The sequence below is a fragment of the Chiroxiphia lanceolata genome, chromosome 5 (genome assembly GCF_009829145.1).
Source record: "Chiroxiphia lanceolata isolate bChiLan1 chromosome 5, bChiLan1.pri, whole genome shotgun sequence".
In the NCBI taxonomy this organism is placed as follows: Eukaryota; Metazoa; Chordata; class Aves; order Passeriformes; family Pipridae; genus Chiroxiphia; species Chiroxiphia lanceolata.
This window is the reverse complement of record NC_045641.1, coordinates 13,996,145-14,010,120: the sequence shown is the minus strand read 5'-3', so window position 1 is coordinate 14,010,120 and position 13,976 is coordinate 13,996,145. Positions and strand designations below refer to the sequence as shown.

The 13,976-nt window shown below is 41.8% G+C and overlaps 1 protein-coding gene across 2 annotated transcripts in view; it reads right to left on the bottom strand.

Annotated features, from left to right (window-relative positions):
* The window catches only part of CDHR3 (cadherin related family member 3), a 36,639-nt gene that overhangs the window by 9,132 nt on the left and 13,531 nt on the right, over nucleotides 1–13,976 (bottom strand). For both annotated transcript variants that reach the window (XM_032688425.1, XM_032688426.1), the window contains exons 7-15: nucleotides 12,252–12,400; nucleotides 10,719–10,908; nucleotides 10,240–10,408; nucleotides 8,628–8,727; nucleotides 8,386–8,484; nucleotides 7,549–7,775; nucleotides 5,695–5,866; nucleotides 4,008–4,252; nucleotides 1,316–1,497 (exon numbers count right to left, since the gene is read on the bottom strand). In XM_032688425.1, the coding sequence (XP_032544316.1) occupies nucleotides 1,316–1,497; nucleotides 4,008–4,252; nucleotides 5,695–5,866; nucleotides 7,549–7,775; nucleotides 8,386–8,484; nucleotides 8,628–8,727; nucleotides 10,240–10,408; nucleotides 10,719–10,908; nucleotides 12,252–12,400 (1,533 nt within the window). The remainder of the gene's footprint in view (nucleotides 1–1,315; nucleotides 1,498–4,007; nucleotides 4,253–5,694; nucleotides 5,867–7,548; nucleotides 7,776–8,385; nucleotides 8,485–8,627; nucleotides 8,728–10,239; nucleotides 10,409–10,718; nucleotides 10,909–12,251; nucleotides 12,401–13,976) is intronic.

Genomic DNA, 13,976 nt, shown 5'->3' with positions numbered 1-13,976 from the left:
GAGTGTAGTTAACAAGTGTCATACTTTTGCCTACCTAAAAATATCATGCTTTGTTCTCTTTTGTTTGGCAAGAAGGGTGTTTCCTTGAGTTCTGAGATTTGCCTGATTTGTTTGGTTTCTGGTTTTGCTTTCACTGAAGGCCTGCATCATTTATTGCTGCTCTGAAGCAGGAAAGCAGACCTGAACATTGCTCTAACACCTCTTCAAGAAGGGATGACATTGAAATAATAAAGTCTTATTGATAATAGCACGATGGATTTATATAATCTGGAAAAATATATTTTCAGTTACTGTCATCTTGTTCTATCCTTGGAGGAAGGTCAACTTTTTGAATCTGATCTGCTCAGATAATACCTTTTAAAATATTTGAAAGGTTGTAAATGTTTTTGAAAATATAGAAATTGCTTTTTAATGGGAGAACCTGGCTCCCAATGAATAATTTTGCCTATTAATAAGTAATAACAATAGCTTAGATTCATTTGTCATTTTTATCACACCTTGCAAATGCCTTGCACACACCATTTGAATTAACATCACAGTCATATATTACTTCTTTACGTTTCCTGTAACTTCTAAATTTATGTCCAAATCCAGAGAATACTTACAGAAATTCTTTTTTTTTTTTTAATCCCTGTCCACTTAAAGAACTGCTTACCTTTGTTTTGTGAAGTAAAAAGTCAATTTAGAGGCAGCCTGGCTCCAGCCCACTGGGATCTCTGCACTTCCCACAGTGAACCGGAGTCCAGTCCCAGGTGCTTCCATGGCTTTTGCCAAGCACAAGCATTTAGAGGTACCATTAAGCTTTATGGGCCAGAGCCTTGCAACTGGCTTGGGTAAAACTCCAGGAAACCTGCAGAAGCTTTGCCAGGACAACGAATTTGGCATGAGCAGATTTGCAAAGGACTCCGGGAGGGAGGAAACTGCATCCAGTAACTACCTAGATGGGAGCTCCCTTGGAATGGGGATCAAATGCAAACCAAAAGCATTTGTACTTGCTATGGGCAACACAGCCTGGCACAGGCTCTGACTGAGCCTCACAAGCATAGCTGCCTTTAGAGGTCATAATTGCTAATTCCCCTGCTACCTTCAGCTAATGCTGATGTTACTAAATCCACGAAAAAAAATGCTGTAGACATTTTTTCTTGATTTCATATCATTAACACTAAATATCACTGTAGCTGGTGACAGCATTTACTACAGGGAAGGGCACAACACTGTAAAAGATTTAAAGTGTAGATTTCATTCCAGCTAAAAGGCTTGGGCTATCTCTGTCATTGCCAGGCTCTGCTGGGGACTTCCTCTTGGGAGGACTCACAGAGGTGTGCGGTGTGCTTTCCCTGCTGGAGGGCAGCAGGTGCGGACCCAGGTCACCAGCAGGAATCCCAGGAACCCCAGGAGTCCGAGGAGCAGCAAACTGCCAAGGGTGACGATGAACGGCACGTACCACGCCGATGCAGAGTAGAGGTTCTCCCTTCTTGTCACAACAGTGAAGCCAGGCTTTTAAAAGAAGACAAGAAAAGTTCCTTAAGGCTGAACACTTGTAAGGGTACTGACACCCACAGCACCTTTCATCTGCTTGAACTTCTGCACTGAAGCACCTGGCACCTGGGAAATAGTGCCTGCTGGAGACTGTGATCCATCCCACCTACCTACCTGCTGACTGACAAGGCAGCTCAGATGGCTGAGGTGGACCACTCTGCTCCTGGGGCAAACAAAGGCAGGTGAAATGAAGCCCACCCACAATGCAAAAGGAAGGTTCCATATCAAGTTTCAATACCTTATATTAAAACAAGCATGTTGTGGTGGGGCTTAAAAGCCACAGGTTGACTGAGAGACTGTGAGTGCACTTTTGGAGGGTGAGCAAGTTCAGGGAATACTGCCATTACTGAGATAATGGTTTCTTATTACCTAAGGCAAAACTGGAAGTAGGTCATCTTCACTGCAGTCATCGTTCAGCCTCCTTTGTAAGAGGAGTTGAACCCTAAGGAACTGGGTTATTGCATAAAAAGAAATGAAACTCCTTTTTTTGCCCTGTGACTTGTTCCAGGAGGGAAAACCACACTTCCTGAGCAGTTGCAATCTCCCACATCTTCCTGAGTGTCAGGAGACACATCTCTGGCATGTCACTTGGTGCTAGCAACTCATTCATTAAGGTCCCATCATGAAACTATCCTCACGCATATAAGAAATTGGTCAATTGCTCTAGCTGGTTCATTATCCATTGTGGTACTATTAGATTTTTTAATCTACTGAAGTTTTTATTTACTTTTCTGTGAGACATTTGTAATAACATGGTGTATGAAATTTAGTAGGGTGTCTATTTCTTTCCAGTTTAAGGATAATTTTAAAATAACCTATTTAGCCTTGTCAATAAAAGATACAGCCAATCCTTAGAGAAACTCTCAAATAATCTCAAGATCACCGCCACCACTCTATCCTCACTTGGACTGAAGTCACAAATGACTTTTTGTGACAGGGCTTCTTTCCTACACTACCAGCCTTCCAGTATCTGATTCATCAAATTGCTGCACTGAACACATGAGTAGTGATGGGAGAACTTGCTGTAATGGAAGTGCTCTTCTGGAAAATAGACTGAAAGTGGAAGGCTGATATCTCTGGAGAGGTAGATTTTATGCTGTGGTATGTGGTTAAGACTGTTTGTATTTGTGGTAAAGCACGGGAAAGAAATACAGAATAAGTTTATTCAGTTTAATTTTCATTTCCACATCAAGTAGGGGGGAATAGAAGGCTGTGAGAAAACCATTTATTCCTTCCCAACAGAGCATTAAATAATAACAGCATTATTAATTTGGATCTAAGCATTTTCATAGCAGAGCATAAAGACTTGCATGTGCTGTTTGCAGGATCCTTTGGTTCTGGCTCAGTTACCAGCAGCCTCTAGCAGACCCAGACCATTTTACAGTGAAGAGCTCTTTTACTTTGTAAACTCGTATTTTAATTCCTGCATGCAAAAGAAAAAAGGGTAATGCCATCTGCAGGCAGGCAGGGAATGGATGAACTCTGGATGATGGAAGATGGTGCGGCAAGGGATAAAGGAGATGACCAGCACAAGAATGGGGACAGAGTGGTCCATACCCTCAGGCTGTGCCACTTCTGCAGACAAGACAAAAGAAAGCTCTCCTTACATCCTGCACCAGCCTGACAGAAATCAGCTCCAAAATTAAACTGGAAAACCAGAGTTTGCCTGGGATGGCTGTGCAGAGGAGCGAACTGTATTGCTGGGACACAGGCCCACAGCCCCACAGGCTGTGCAAGATCAGATCCCACCTGGGCTGCCGAAAGCTGTACAGGCTTCCCTAACTCAGCTATGGACCACCACATGGGATGGGAGATCGGGAAATATGCATCCCACCCCTGTGGATTTGTTTGAAACCTGCTGAAACCTCAGTGACATGTTGAGGCTGTGCACAACAGCTTCAGCTCCTGACAGACTGCTCCAAGTTTTACAGGACAGTGATGGGAAAAAGATCCCTCCAAGTGATGAGGATTTGTTGTTGTTGTTGTTGTCTTTTTCAACTTTGGTAGCCACAGATTAATGTATTCCACTGCTAAAGAAGTACAGAGAAGTGCAAGGCAGCTGGAGAAGTAAAGAGATATTAATAAAAAAAGCAGTGTAAAATGCATGAGGTAATTTTAAGGTTCCAGGCAAAGGTTAATCCCTGCTCTTGCCTTATTAATAAAGCTGCCAAAATCTTTAACTTTCCAGTTGCATGGTAATGGCAGTGTGCCCAGTCCTTTGGCCACTTGCCCTTTTTGTTTTAGAAACTGAAATACAAAACACATGTTACAACTCTGTACCTGGGACTAATGCTTCATGGCACTAAGCAGATCAAGCACCTTTGGCTTTATCATAAGAGCATAGAGCTCAGCACTGCCCAGGACCCACTCTAGGTTTTTGCTTTCCTTTTGCATACACTTACCCTCTTTTCTTCAGTTTTGTGGAGATTAGTCCATAAAGGACTGGACATAAATTTCAGTGAACTTACTGTCGTGGTAATGGCAGTAGTTGGGTTTGGGATAACTCTGATGCTTAAAGTCACCGTTCCAGTTTCAATTAAATGTGTAGTTTTGTCCCTGCCAGACAGTAAATTGTCATCTGTTATGTAGACACGCAGATTGTAAATCCAGCTTGTGTCAAACCCGCTCTCATAGTCAAACCGCGATGCAAGAATCAGCCGAGATGTATTGGAGCCGGCACTTGGTGAAAAAGTGAAATGATTGTTCTCGTTGCCTGCAAAAAAAGTAACACCAACATGCCAAAAAATTAATCCCACAGTAAAGTAAATGTGTGGAACAAGCGATGAGGTGTGGTGAAATGTCAGTTACAAGAATGGCTCCTGGATCTTTCTGTTACCATATAAAATAATTTAAAACAATACAGTCATAAAGGCATTACAATATAGAATAAGATCCTCTATGGGGAAACAGCTAAGAGGAGGCTGTGGAAACACTTCAGAGCCATAGGGCACATGAGAGGTCACCAGAATGACCTGTCCTTACAGCCTGGGGAGCACCCAACAACACCCAGCTGCGGTGAAGACCCTACACTGTGACTCATTCTACTACTGGGTTGTCCCTGGAGGGTTACTTCAGCCCCTGTCCGTGGCTTCTCTCTCTGCCAAGAAGCAACAGCCTTTGAAAAGGTCCCCCAGAAGAGAGCTAAAAACTCAGGGACATTAATTGCCTCCAGGGCTTTGTCAGCACCATGGGGCAGGGAGGAGAGCTCAGAGGTGCTGGCTCCCCACCTGCTGCTTTCTGTCTGTGTAGCTGAAGAACTGCTCATGGGTTGGGCTGCAGGTAGGACAGTCCCAGCTCTTAGGCTCTGGGCAGACACATACAGGAGATCAGTCATAAAAATTCACCAAATGTGCTTTAGTTTGGTTCTTGTTGCCCCCTAAAGCTCTAGAGTTGACATGACCTTGAAGGCTATGTCTATTGTACCCCACAAAATGAGCCATGGGCTGCTGTGTGGCTCAGAGGGCAAATACATGGCACAGCTCACATCTGTACTGCCAGAAGTGGACCTGTGGGCAGACCTGTATTGACTAACCCAAACACAGACATTGTATAGGTTCATGTGTTAGTACCACTGCTGCAGAGCTCCCTCTCTGGCACCAAGGGGCTGCAGTAGGACAGAGAATCTCGCTTTTGGTGCTCACAGCACCTGGACAATCTGCTGTAGGTTCAAACAAGGGTTGTTAAAATGGGGATTTAATGGATACAGCATGGACCTAGAACATGCAAGTTTGAATGGTTGTTTTCAATTGTATACCAGCATCTAGATGTGAGATACACAGAGTAACAGAACTCTCCATCATTTCTCACAATTTGCTCAGCTGTGATTGGAACGGAAATTTGACACTGCATATCATTCCAGCTCATTCTTCCAAAGTGCGTGTCAACTGTGTAATTAATTGCCAATTAATTCATGTGGTAAGCAATGCAGTCTTGCAAGGGAATTGTTCTAGGTGCTAGCACCAGTAGCCAGCTTGTGGAGAGACATCTCTTTTGGTAAGCAGCAAAATAATGGTGTGCAGAACTTGTGGATCACAACTAGCTCACCTTGACAAACAGCACATAAAATGTGTTAGATTTTTGTTTACAAATCTAAGTGAACCATCAGCATTCACTAATTTTTTCACCCTTCCCAGTTAGCACACTCTGACACAGTACCTTCATTAATGAAGTAACGGAAAGACCTGGGATCAGAATCACGATCTTGACATTCAATCCTGAAGCCGTTAATATTGGTCCCAACAGCTAAGCTGACTGGGATTTGAAATGAATAGAAATTAGGTGAACAAACTGGTTCTTCATCATTTACTTCCAAAACATTCACAGTTACCTGAAAGAAAAGAGCAATAGCAAGCTGGAGCTGCTCCACTGTGCTGAGTCAGAATTTTATTAACTTCGGAAATGGTTTGGCTTTGCCCATTTTATTCTTTTGATCAACAGCAGCTGAAGAGCACTGAACCCCCCTTCCAATCCAGTTCCTGCCAGAAATGTCTATCGTCATTTGTGCTTCAATTCTTCTTGTGATCAATGCTCTTCTGGGAACAGGTTCCTTGACCTGTACCATCTTCCAAAACTGGGATTTTCAAGCTTTATGACCATTTGAATAACTTGAACTGTGTCATAGTTAGAACGACATATTCATTAAACTCCATTTCAAACCTCTTGAATTGCTTCACAGTCATCAGTTAGGCTTCCTAGCATATTTAACAATAATTCATGGCATGATCCATGGAAGAAACAATGATTATAGACTGTTCCCAGTGAGAGAGAAATGCTGGTAATGGCCTTCTGCATGGCTGGGAGCACCCCGAGTAGCACCAGATGTGTTTAATGTCAGCTGGGATTATCTGGCTGAGAGAAAAAGGCTACCCTTCCCAAAGTTCTTTCCTAGTCAGGCAGTAGATAAACTTTTCATACTTAAAATCTTCTGATGCTGAATTTTCATTAATCATCACTTAGAAATATTATAGATAATAAAGAGAGTAAGTACCTCCCACCTAGCATCTCTATGGGTGGTGCTTGGCTGGAATAAAAAGCAAGTTTAGTACTTGTGTCACCTCCAAGAGATGTGCAAAAATCAAATGTGAAGTAGTCATGAGGGAGAAAATGTGAAAAGAAGTAACAAGGAGTCTGTCTGTGAAGGACACTGGGATGCTTTGAAAGAACTGACTATAAAGTGACCTTTGTGGGCATACCACCTATATTTTTATTTCTGAATAAAATAAGTCTGGGAAACAAATTTGAGCACAACCCTGCTGTTAAATGTTGTCACTGGTGCCTGGCATGGCCTTGGATCCTGCCAGATAACACCATCAGGGAAAAAAACAGATCACAGTCAGGGGAAGGCATGTGTAAGGGTTCAACTCCAATAGGCCATGTGGACACAGCTGTGCTGGGCTGGGCCCTCTGACATTAACCCAAGAGGCTGCCCAAGCCCTGCTCCCATCCCCAAGGTATTTAGAACATCCTCTCTGTGCCACCCATGAAAACACAACTCTGATGGGCTGCAACACAATTCCCACATTACTTTGGATGCCTTGCAGTGAAAAAACATGACAGATAAAATCTAAATTATGTTTGAGGGCCAAGGGACACTACACCGGTTCCAAAAAGGACTTGTCACTAGGCATGGCTACTCTTATATTGTGCTACCTGGCCTCAAGTCCTTGTTATTTTTCTATTTTCTGGCACATATATACCCATATAGAAAAACTTAAATTGTTTAGGGCACAGAAAATAATTTCACTGCTCAGGTAAAATAAGAAAAAAAGACTGAGAAACAAAAACCACAGAGTTAAAAACATCAAGATATTACTTTAATTGTTTTTGTAAGAAATAAACCAAGACTGAGTGAACTGAATGAACCTTTTTATCTGAGTAATATACGAGTCTGTGCAGGGTTCAACTTGCCCTTCACAGACCAAAGTGCTTTGCCCAATGTCTTACTGTTCTTGCCAGGAAGAAAAGAGAAAAATGTAGGTAGAGTGGAAGAAGTAGAGTGGATTTACTCACTGATGCTGTTGTAAACTTTTCTTGGTCTGAGGCCTGTACTATGAAAACGTGTTTCTGAGTTGTTTCATAGTCTAATCTAGCTAAAATCCTCACATCTCCTTTGGTTGTGCTGATCCAGAAGATATTTGTGTAATCCCTGGTGCCTCCTCCAGCTACAATGGAATAAGTGATGACAGTGGGTGGCCAGTCCTCATCTGTGGCATGCACTCTTCCAATGCTGGATCCAACTGAGAGACAGAAAATCCATATTTCATTACCATTTTAAGGAACAGGAGGTACAGAGTACTTGGTCCTACAAAAACTTGATAAAACTGAAGATTTGGTTTAGAGTTTTTCACCCAAAAAAATTAAAGCAATGGTGTGAGAAGCACTAGTTCACTACACTGTGCTATGGCTCCCCTGTGCATGGGCTCACCTGTCAGCAGTAAATACCAAAACACAAAGAGTCTGTAGAGAACCACAGCAGAAGTGCACCGTGGCTAGGCCAAGGGAGTCCTCCCTTGTCTGTGTCAGTCTGTAATGGTTTCTTTGCATCATCACACTCCTTCCATAGGGCTAATTTAGCAAGAGCAGAAAGACATCTGAGTTCATTTCCTGGCACTGTGACAGATTTCTTGTGCAATTGCTGAATTTGTCTGTGTCTCAGCTTCCATCTGTACAATTGGAGTTTTCGCCAGTTTAGTCTATTTAAGGGTAGTAGGTGGTTGTATGGTGAGACCCTGGTTGAACTGGAACTTTGAACCATTCACCTCATTTAAATATATGAAAATTCATGTAGAGCTAAGAGGTACTTACCAACATGACAACATTATTTCCATAATGTAGGTGTTACTGTACCTTTAGTAATTTCTGAAACATTAAATATGTAAGATAAAGTACTGAAGACTGGAAAAAATTCATTCACTGGCTTTATCCTGATGTAAATGTAGATGATATCTGGAAATATAACAAGATTAAATCAGAGTTAAGTATGGCTGTGAAATTTTCTCATGCATATATTCAAAATACGTATGGTATCCCTCTCTCCATGCTGTTACAGCACAGAAAACTATCAAAAACAATTTAAAAGGGATACTTGCTTGAGTAGTTAGGATGGGCAATATCTTGCACCCTGACAGTCAAAGTATAAACTTCAATTCCTGGATTAGCTGGGCTCTCTAAATCAATAGTTCCAGTCATCTAAATTAAAAAGAAACACAATTGTATTTATGCTTCCTTGTGGGAAGTCACAGTACACAGGATGGCAATTACTTTTTTCAGCATTCTGTAAGTATGGTCTCCCTCTTGGACATATAGAATTGTTCTACAGGAATAATACAGGCTATTAATCAATTGCAGGATTGAATTCCAGGCTTTTTTCTACACATTCATGCTCTGTTATCTCTTGGAAATTCAAAACTCTTCTCTTCTGCCAACAAAATTTCTTTCCCATAAGTGCAGGAAGTTTTATCATTTGGATCATAAGGTCTTAACCTTTTACCTAATCAATTCGAAGCATGTGTAATGAGCTGGTTATTTACTCTGCCCTTTGTTGGCTCAACAAGAATCTGTGATTGCTAAACAACAGTAGTTTCTCCTTGAGCTCATGCCTGCAGACATTTACTAAAGGTATCAAGTCCAGCCACAAATGTTTATCCAGGCACCAAGTTGTTACTAAGTGGTGGCTCACATGAATTCAAATCCTAATCTCCTGAACTCTCTATCTTGCTATAGGAGCCTCATAAACTTTGGGGCAGTAGGACTAACACACACAGGCATCCACTGTTCATCATAGTCTACAGGGAAACTCCTGGAGGAACAGGTCACTTCAGATAGCCTGTTACATTACACATCCACAATGATCAAAGGGCTGACAACAATCATATCCTGTGCAGCAAGGAAAATGCTTTCTATTTTGGTAGGTAAAGCAACTAAGGGCAGTACCTATTGGTAAGAATATCTCAGATCCAAAATTAAAGTAAGTCATACAAAATCATTTTACTGCTCCATAGCACTCTTGTCTTTTAGACAGAATGCCTGTTTTTTCTTGCTTCCCTTTTTCTGTAGTTGCCCATGGTTCTTTTTTGAAGCAATAAAACAACCACTATTGCACATGTCCAGGAACTAGTGGAGTTTCTGGCCAATGCTAGTTTGCCAGCATCTATCAGCATAAGGAACACATATCTTGACATACAAAATCACACAAGTGCAAAACCCACCACACTTTTGGGAAAATTTGCCACTCAGAGTGGTTTTATAATTCTGACCAATGAAGCTGGGAAGTCATCACTGAGTGTGGGATTTCTAAAGTATTTAAATTCTTCATTCTGAATAGCAAGGTTCTTCTACAGTCTGTCACGAGTAAATGGGTATGAAATGGCATCAGATTTCTGTTTATCCATGTCAAAATTGGTGCTTCACACTTCCTAAAAAAGGGTATTTTTTTTAATCATATCTATCACATTTATTTAAAACTGGAGAAAACAGTCTCTGTTCACTAAATTCTGTAGAATCCTTAGAAAGCACCCAATCAAAGGGTATGTAGTTCACATCCAGTTGAAACAGTCATTCTCCATATTATACCAGCTGTGAAATGGATTACAGTAATTATTTTTTTTCTTGTACAGACAATGAATTAAAAAAACCCTTATAATATTTCATAAGTTGCCTTCTGAAATGGGATAATCTAATATAAAGCCAAAAATGACTGACCACAAGTCTTCCAGACACAGTGGAATCCAGAATGAAGTTATTGCTTCCAAAACCAGATAATCCAGTGAAATTAAATTGATTGTTTGATGGATCAACATCAATATCTTTACAGTAGTTTCTAAGATCAATGACAAATGTCCCAGGAGCCGTATTTTCATTTACTTCTTTCCTGTTTAAAGCAAACATGTTTCCCATCAGAGCAACTTATATTTCTTCTTTTGAACTCTTCATATACTATTTGCCAAAACATTGCTTTATTTTCTAAGTGAAATCCTAGATCTAAATACAACAATAGATGAAGCAACCCGGAATCTGATCCATATGTCGTGACGGACAACAGCCCTGTACAATGGGCAGGCTAATGATTAATGTCCCTTGGAACTTCTAGCTGTAGATCTGGGGAGCCCAACTGACATGCCCTGGACTGCACACTGGTCTGGGGCAGAAAGGCAGCACCAAGGCAGTAAGACTCTCAATACCTGAAGGCAGAAGGACTGCATTCTGGCGGGTTGTCATTGATATCATCAATAATGATTGTGATCTCCATTTTACTGGCATGACCATTGCTGGGACTGTCCTCCACCTGGACTATCAGTGAGATGTTGGGATGGAGCTGCAGTGGAAGGGAATCACGGTCAATTCTGCCGGTCACCTGCAGCACTCCAGTCGCTGGGTAGAAAGCAGACAGAAGTTGGACATTCACCATGGGGGGAAATAACAAATGGTCATGGTGTACATGCAAGAGGATAGGGCAGCTCAGCAGACAGGTAGCAGAACAGAAAGTCTTCTATTCTGTACAAATCATGTCTGGTTTAGGGTTTTTTAGTGATACAAAACTGTTCAGAACATTCTGTTCTGAACATCCATAATGGCCACATACCTACTGCTCAAATAGAGGCCTGGGAGGCCTCAGCAGAGCATTTGTAAAGCAGTTAGGCTTCCCTTACTCTCAAGTTGTTATTGCAAGTCAGAGTTGAGTGCATTCACAGAGCATCGAGGAGAATGAGCTGCTAATGCCTGTGCTGTCCTTGCTCTCTAGCAAGTAAGACTGCTTCACTTTCTACTGTTATCATTCAAGCATCCTTCAGCACCTCCAAATCTACTCACACATCAACAGAGCTGCTCTTAGCTGTGACAGACTGTGTCAAGTGCTCTGGTCAGCCATTCACTTAATATTTTTTTCACTTCTGTTAGCCTCTGTTCAAAAATAGAATGTTTTTATGGCACAGCAGTACTATTCCCAGAGCACAAAGGTAAAAGAACAGCGTATATGTCTTCTGCCTTTTGGAGTGTAATTGAGGGAGAGGGTGACAATATACAGCCAAAGGGCATAGGGAATCCAAAGCATTTAAGGATCTCCCTGATCCCCCACAGCACTGTGTTGTGTGGCACCTCTTACAACTGTGATAAGCAGTTCTAAAGCAATAGCAGACAAGGAGCAAAGCAGTCCATGAATTCCAGCCCTGGAGCAAAAACCTCTGGGGAACAGATATATGGACCCCAGAGAGCATGAAGGAGGTAGGACCACTGTAAGAGAGAGGATTCTTTTGGATGGCCTTACCTGAGGAGGGTCATGAATGGAGCAATGAACCTGAGGTGTAGATTTGCTATGCACCTCAATGCTGGAGAGGATTTCAGACAGGAGAGAGGACATTATTGTACAACTATGTGCAGCTGTTTCAAGAGCCCCAGAAGGGTCACTGCAGCTCTCAGAGATTAAAAAGAAGTCATCTAATCTGACTTCCACCCAAGGGACCATTACCCTGCAGCCACAAGTCAATATTTGTCAAGAAGTCACCTTTGGTCTACTTTCTTCAAGATATGTCACTGAGTCTTGGTCAGGTGACAAAAGACTTTGACCCTAATAAGGGACTGAGCATTCATTATTGATATGGGAAGCCTCAAAATAAAGTAAGTCAATTTAAAACCAAGGCAAAAACATTTTCTCCAAAGTAGCCACTCTCTTTTTTTTTTCTTTCGGACATCAGAAGGCACATTTTTGTTTGTCTTACATGGATTTATGGAGAAATATCGGTCAGAAGACTGGATGCTGTAGAAAAGTCTGCTGGGAGAGCCTTCATCATCTGGATCTTTAGCTGTTATGTTGGCAACAATGGTGCCTGGGCTTTGTTCCTCTGGAATTCTATAGATTCTTTGTTTTCTACAAGATAAAACAAAATTCAGCAAAGCACACACTGTGTTTACAAGGGCGACTGATTACAGACTTCTCTGAGCAGCCAATTGTAGGAGCTGAGCCATGGCCATACGGGGCTCAGAGATGGTATTTTCGTGTCAGGGTAAATGTCTGCCAGCTGGACATGTAGCAGTAGCTGAACTGGCATGTGTTCCTGTGTTCGTAAAGCATGACACAGCCACACAAATAAGTGTTCTTCCTCTGCAACTTTTCCACAGTAAAAACAGTTTGACTTTCACAGAATCATGGAAGCTGAAGATGGGAGGGACCGCTAAGTCATGCTGTCCATCTCCCTACAGACCCACCAGCTTGTAAAGCCACTTGCTTTAATTCCTTCATTTTGCAAGAGAAAAACAAAAATAGAATAAGTTTAATGTAGTTAATCATCTTTTGGAATAAATGCTGGAGGTTTCTGGGGGACAACAGTATTACAGAAAAGCTGAGTTGTCCCTGCAGTAGGCAGAGTCAGGGAGGAGAACTCCTTTGGGTGCTCGACAGATGAATGTGCCTCAAACTCCCAACAACATCTGTCTGATGCATTTTACATAAAGAAAACGTTTTTTTACTGCTGCTGTTTGGTATGCCAGTGCTCCCAAATTTTCCATTAATTGAGTTTTATAGCTCAGATATATGTGGCAGGTACGTGCAGGATTGCTTACAGTGGTTGCAGTTGCATGTCCACATGGGTACTCAGGTAGGCAACTTGAACCACATGCAAAAAGAGGCATGGGCCAGGACAAAAACATTGAGCAAGGAATTTCTGAAGGCTGATTTATACTACTGAAACACACGCAAACACACAGGTATCTCCTGCTTCTAGAACTCAAAGTGAGTTGAACTCAAGAGTTCAGCAAAGCATTAGTAGTGTGTTTCAATACTAAATCCCTTTTGCACATTTTAAACTTTCTGTGCCACCACTTAACTAATTGACTAGTCTATAGTTCCCAGTACAGGAAAGCATGAGCCCTTCATTATTCTCTGAAAATACACATCATGTGGCACTTAGCAATTGGAGCAGAGAACTACAGAACAGAAGATCCCACATTTCCAGGTCTTCACTTGCAATTTTAAATTGGTTAAGAAGACACATTATCTTCAGCTGTTCTACCAGATCATATGAAAAGAGGCAAGCATACAAGAGAGAAATCACATAGGATTTTCCTGGTAAAAACACCTAACTTACAGCCAGAAGTAAACAAGGAGTTTATGAAGGCTGTGGTATCAGTGTGTTTATGAAGCTTCTATCTCACTCTTGGCATTGGATGTCTTCCTTCCTTGTTCTCCTGTTGCTTCCAGAGTCACTCAGAAAAAAACAGTAACAGATGTCCTTCACTTGTACCAAAAATGCCACCCCAATGCCTGAAGGATATAAGAGGCACAGCTCTAACTGGTTTTGGTTCAAAGTAGGAACTCCCTAGACCCACTGGAACCACAAGTCTAGCCTCTCTGTGAACAGCAAAGTCACCACAGCTCCACTTTCCCTACCAACCTTCCTGCACCCTGTGCTGGTCCCCACTAGATCTTTCAGGAAGAAGTGGGACAT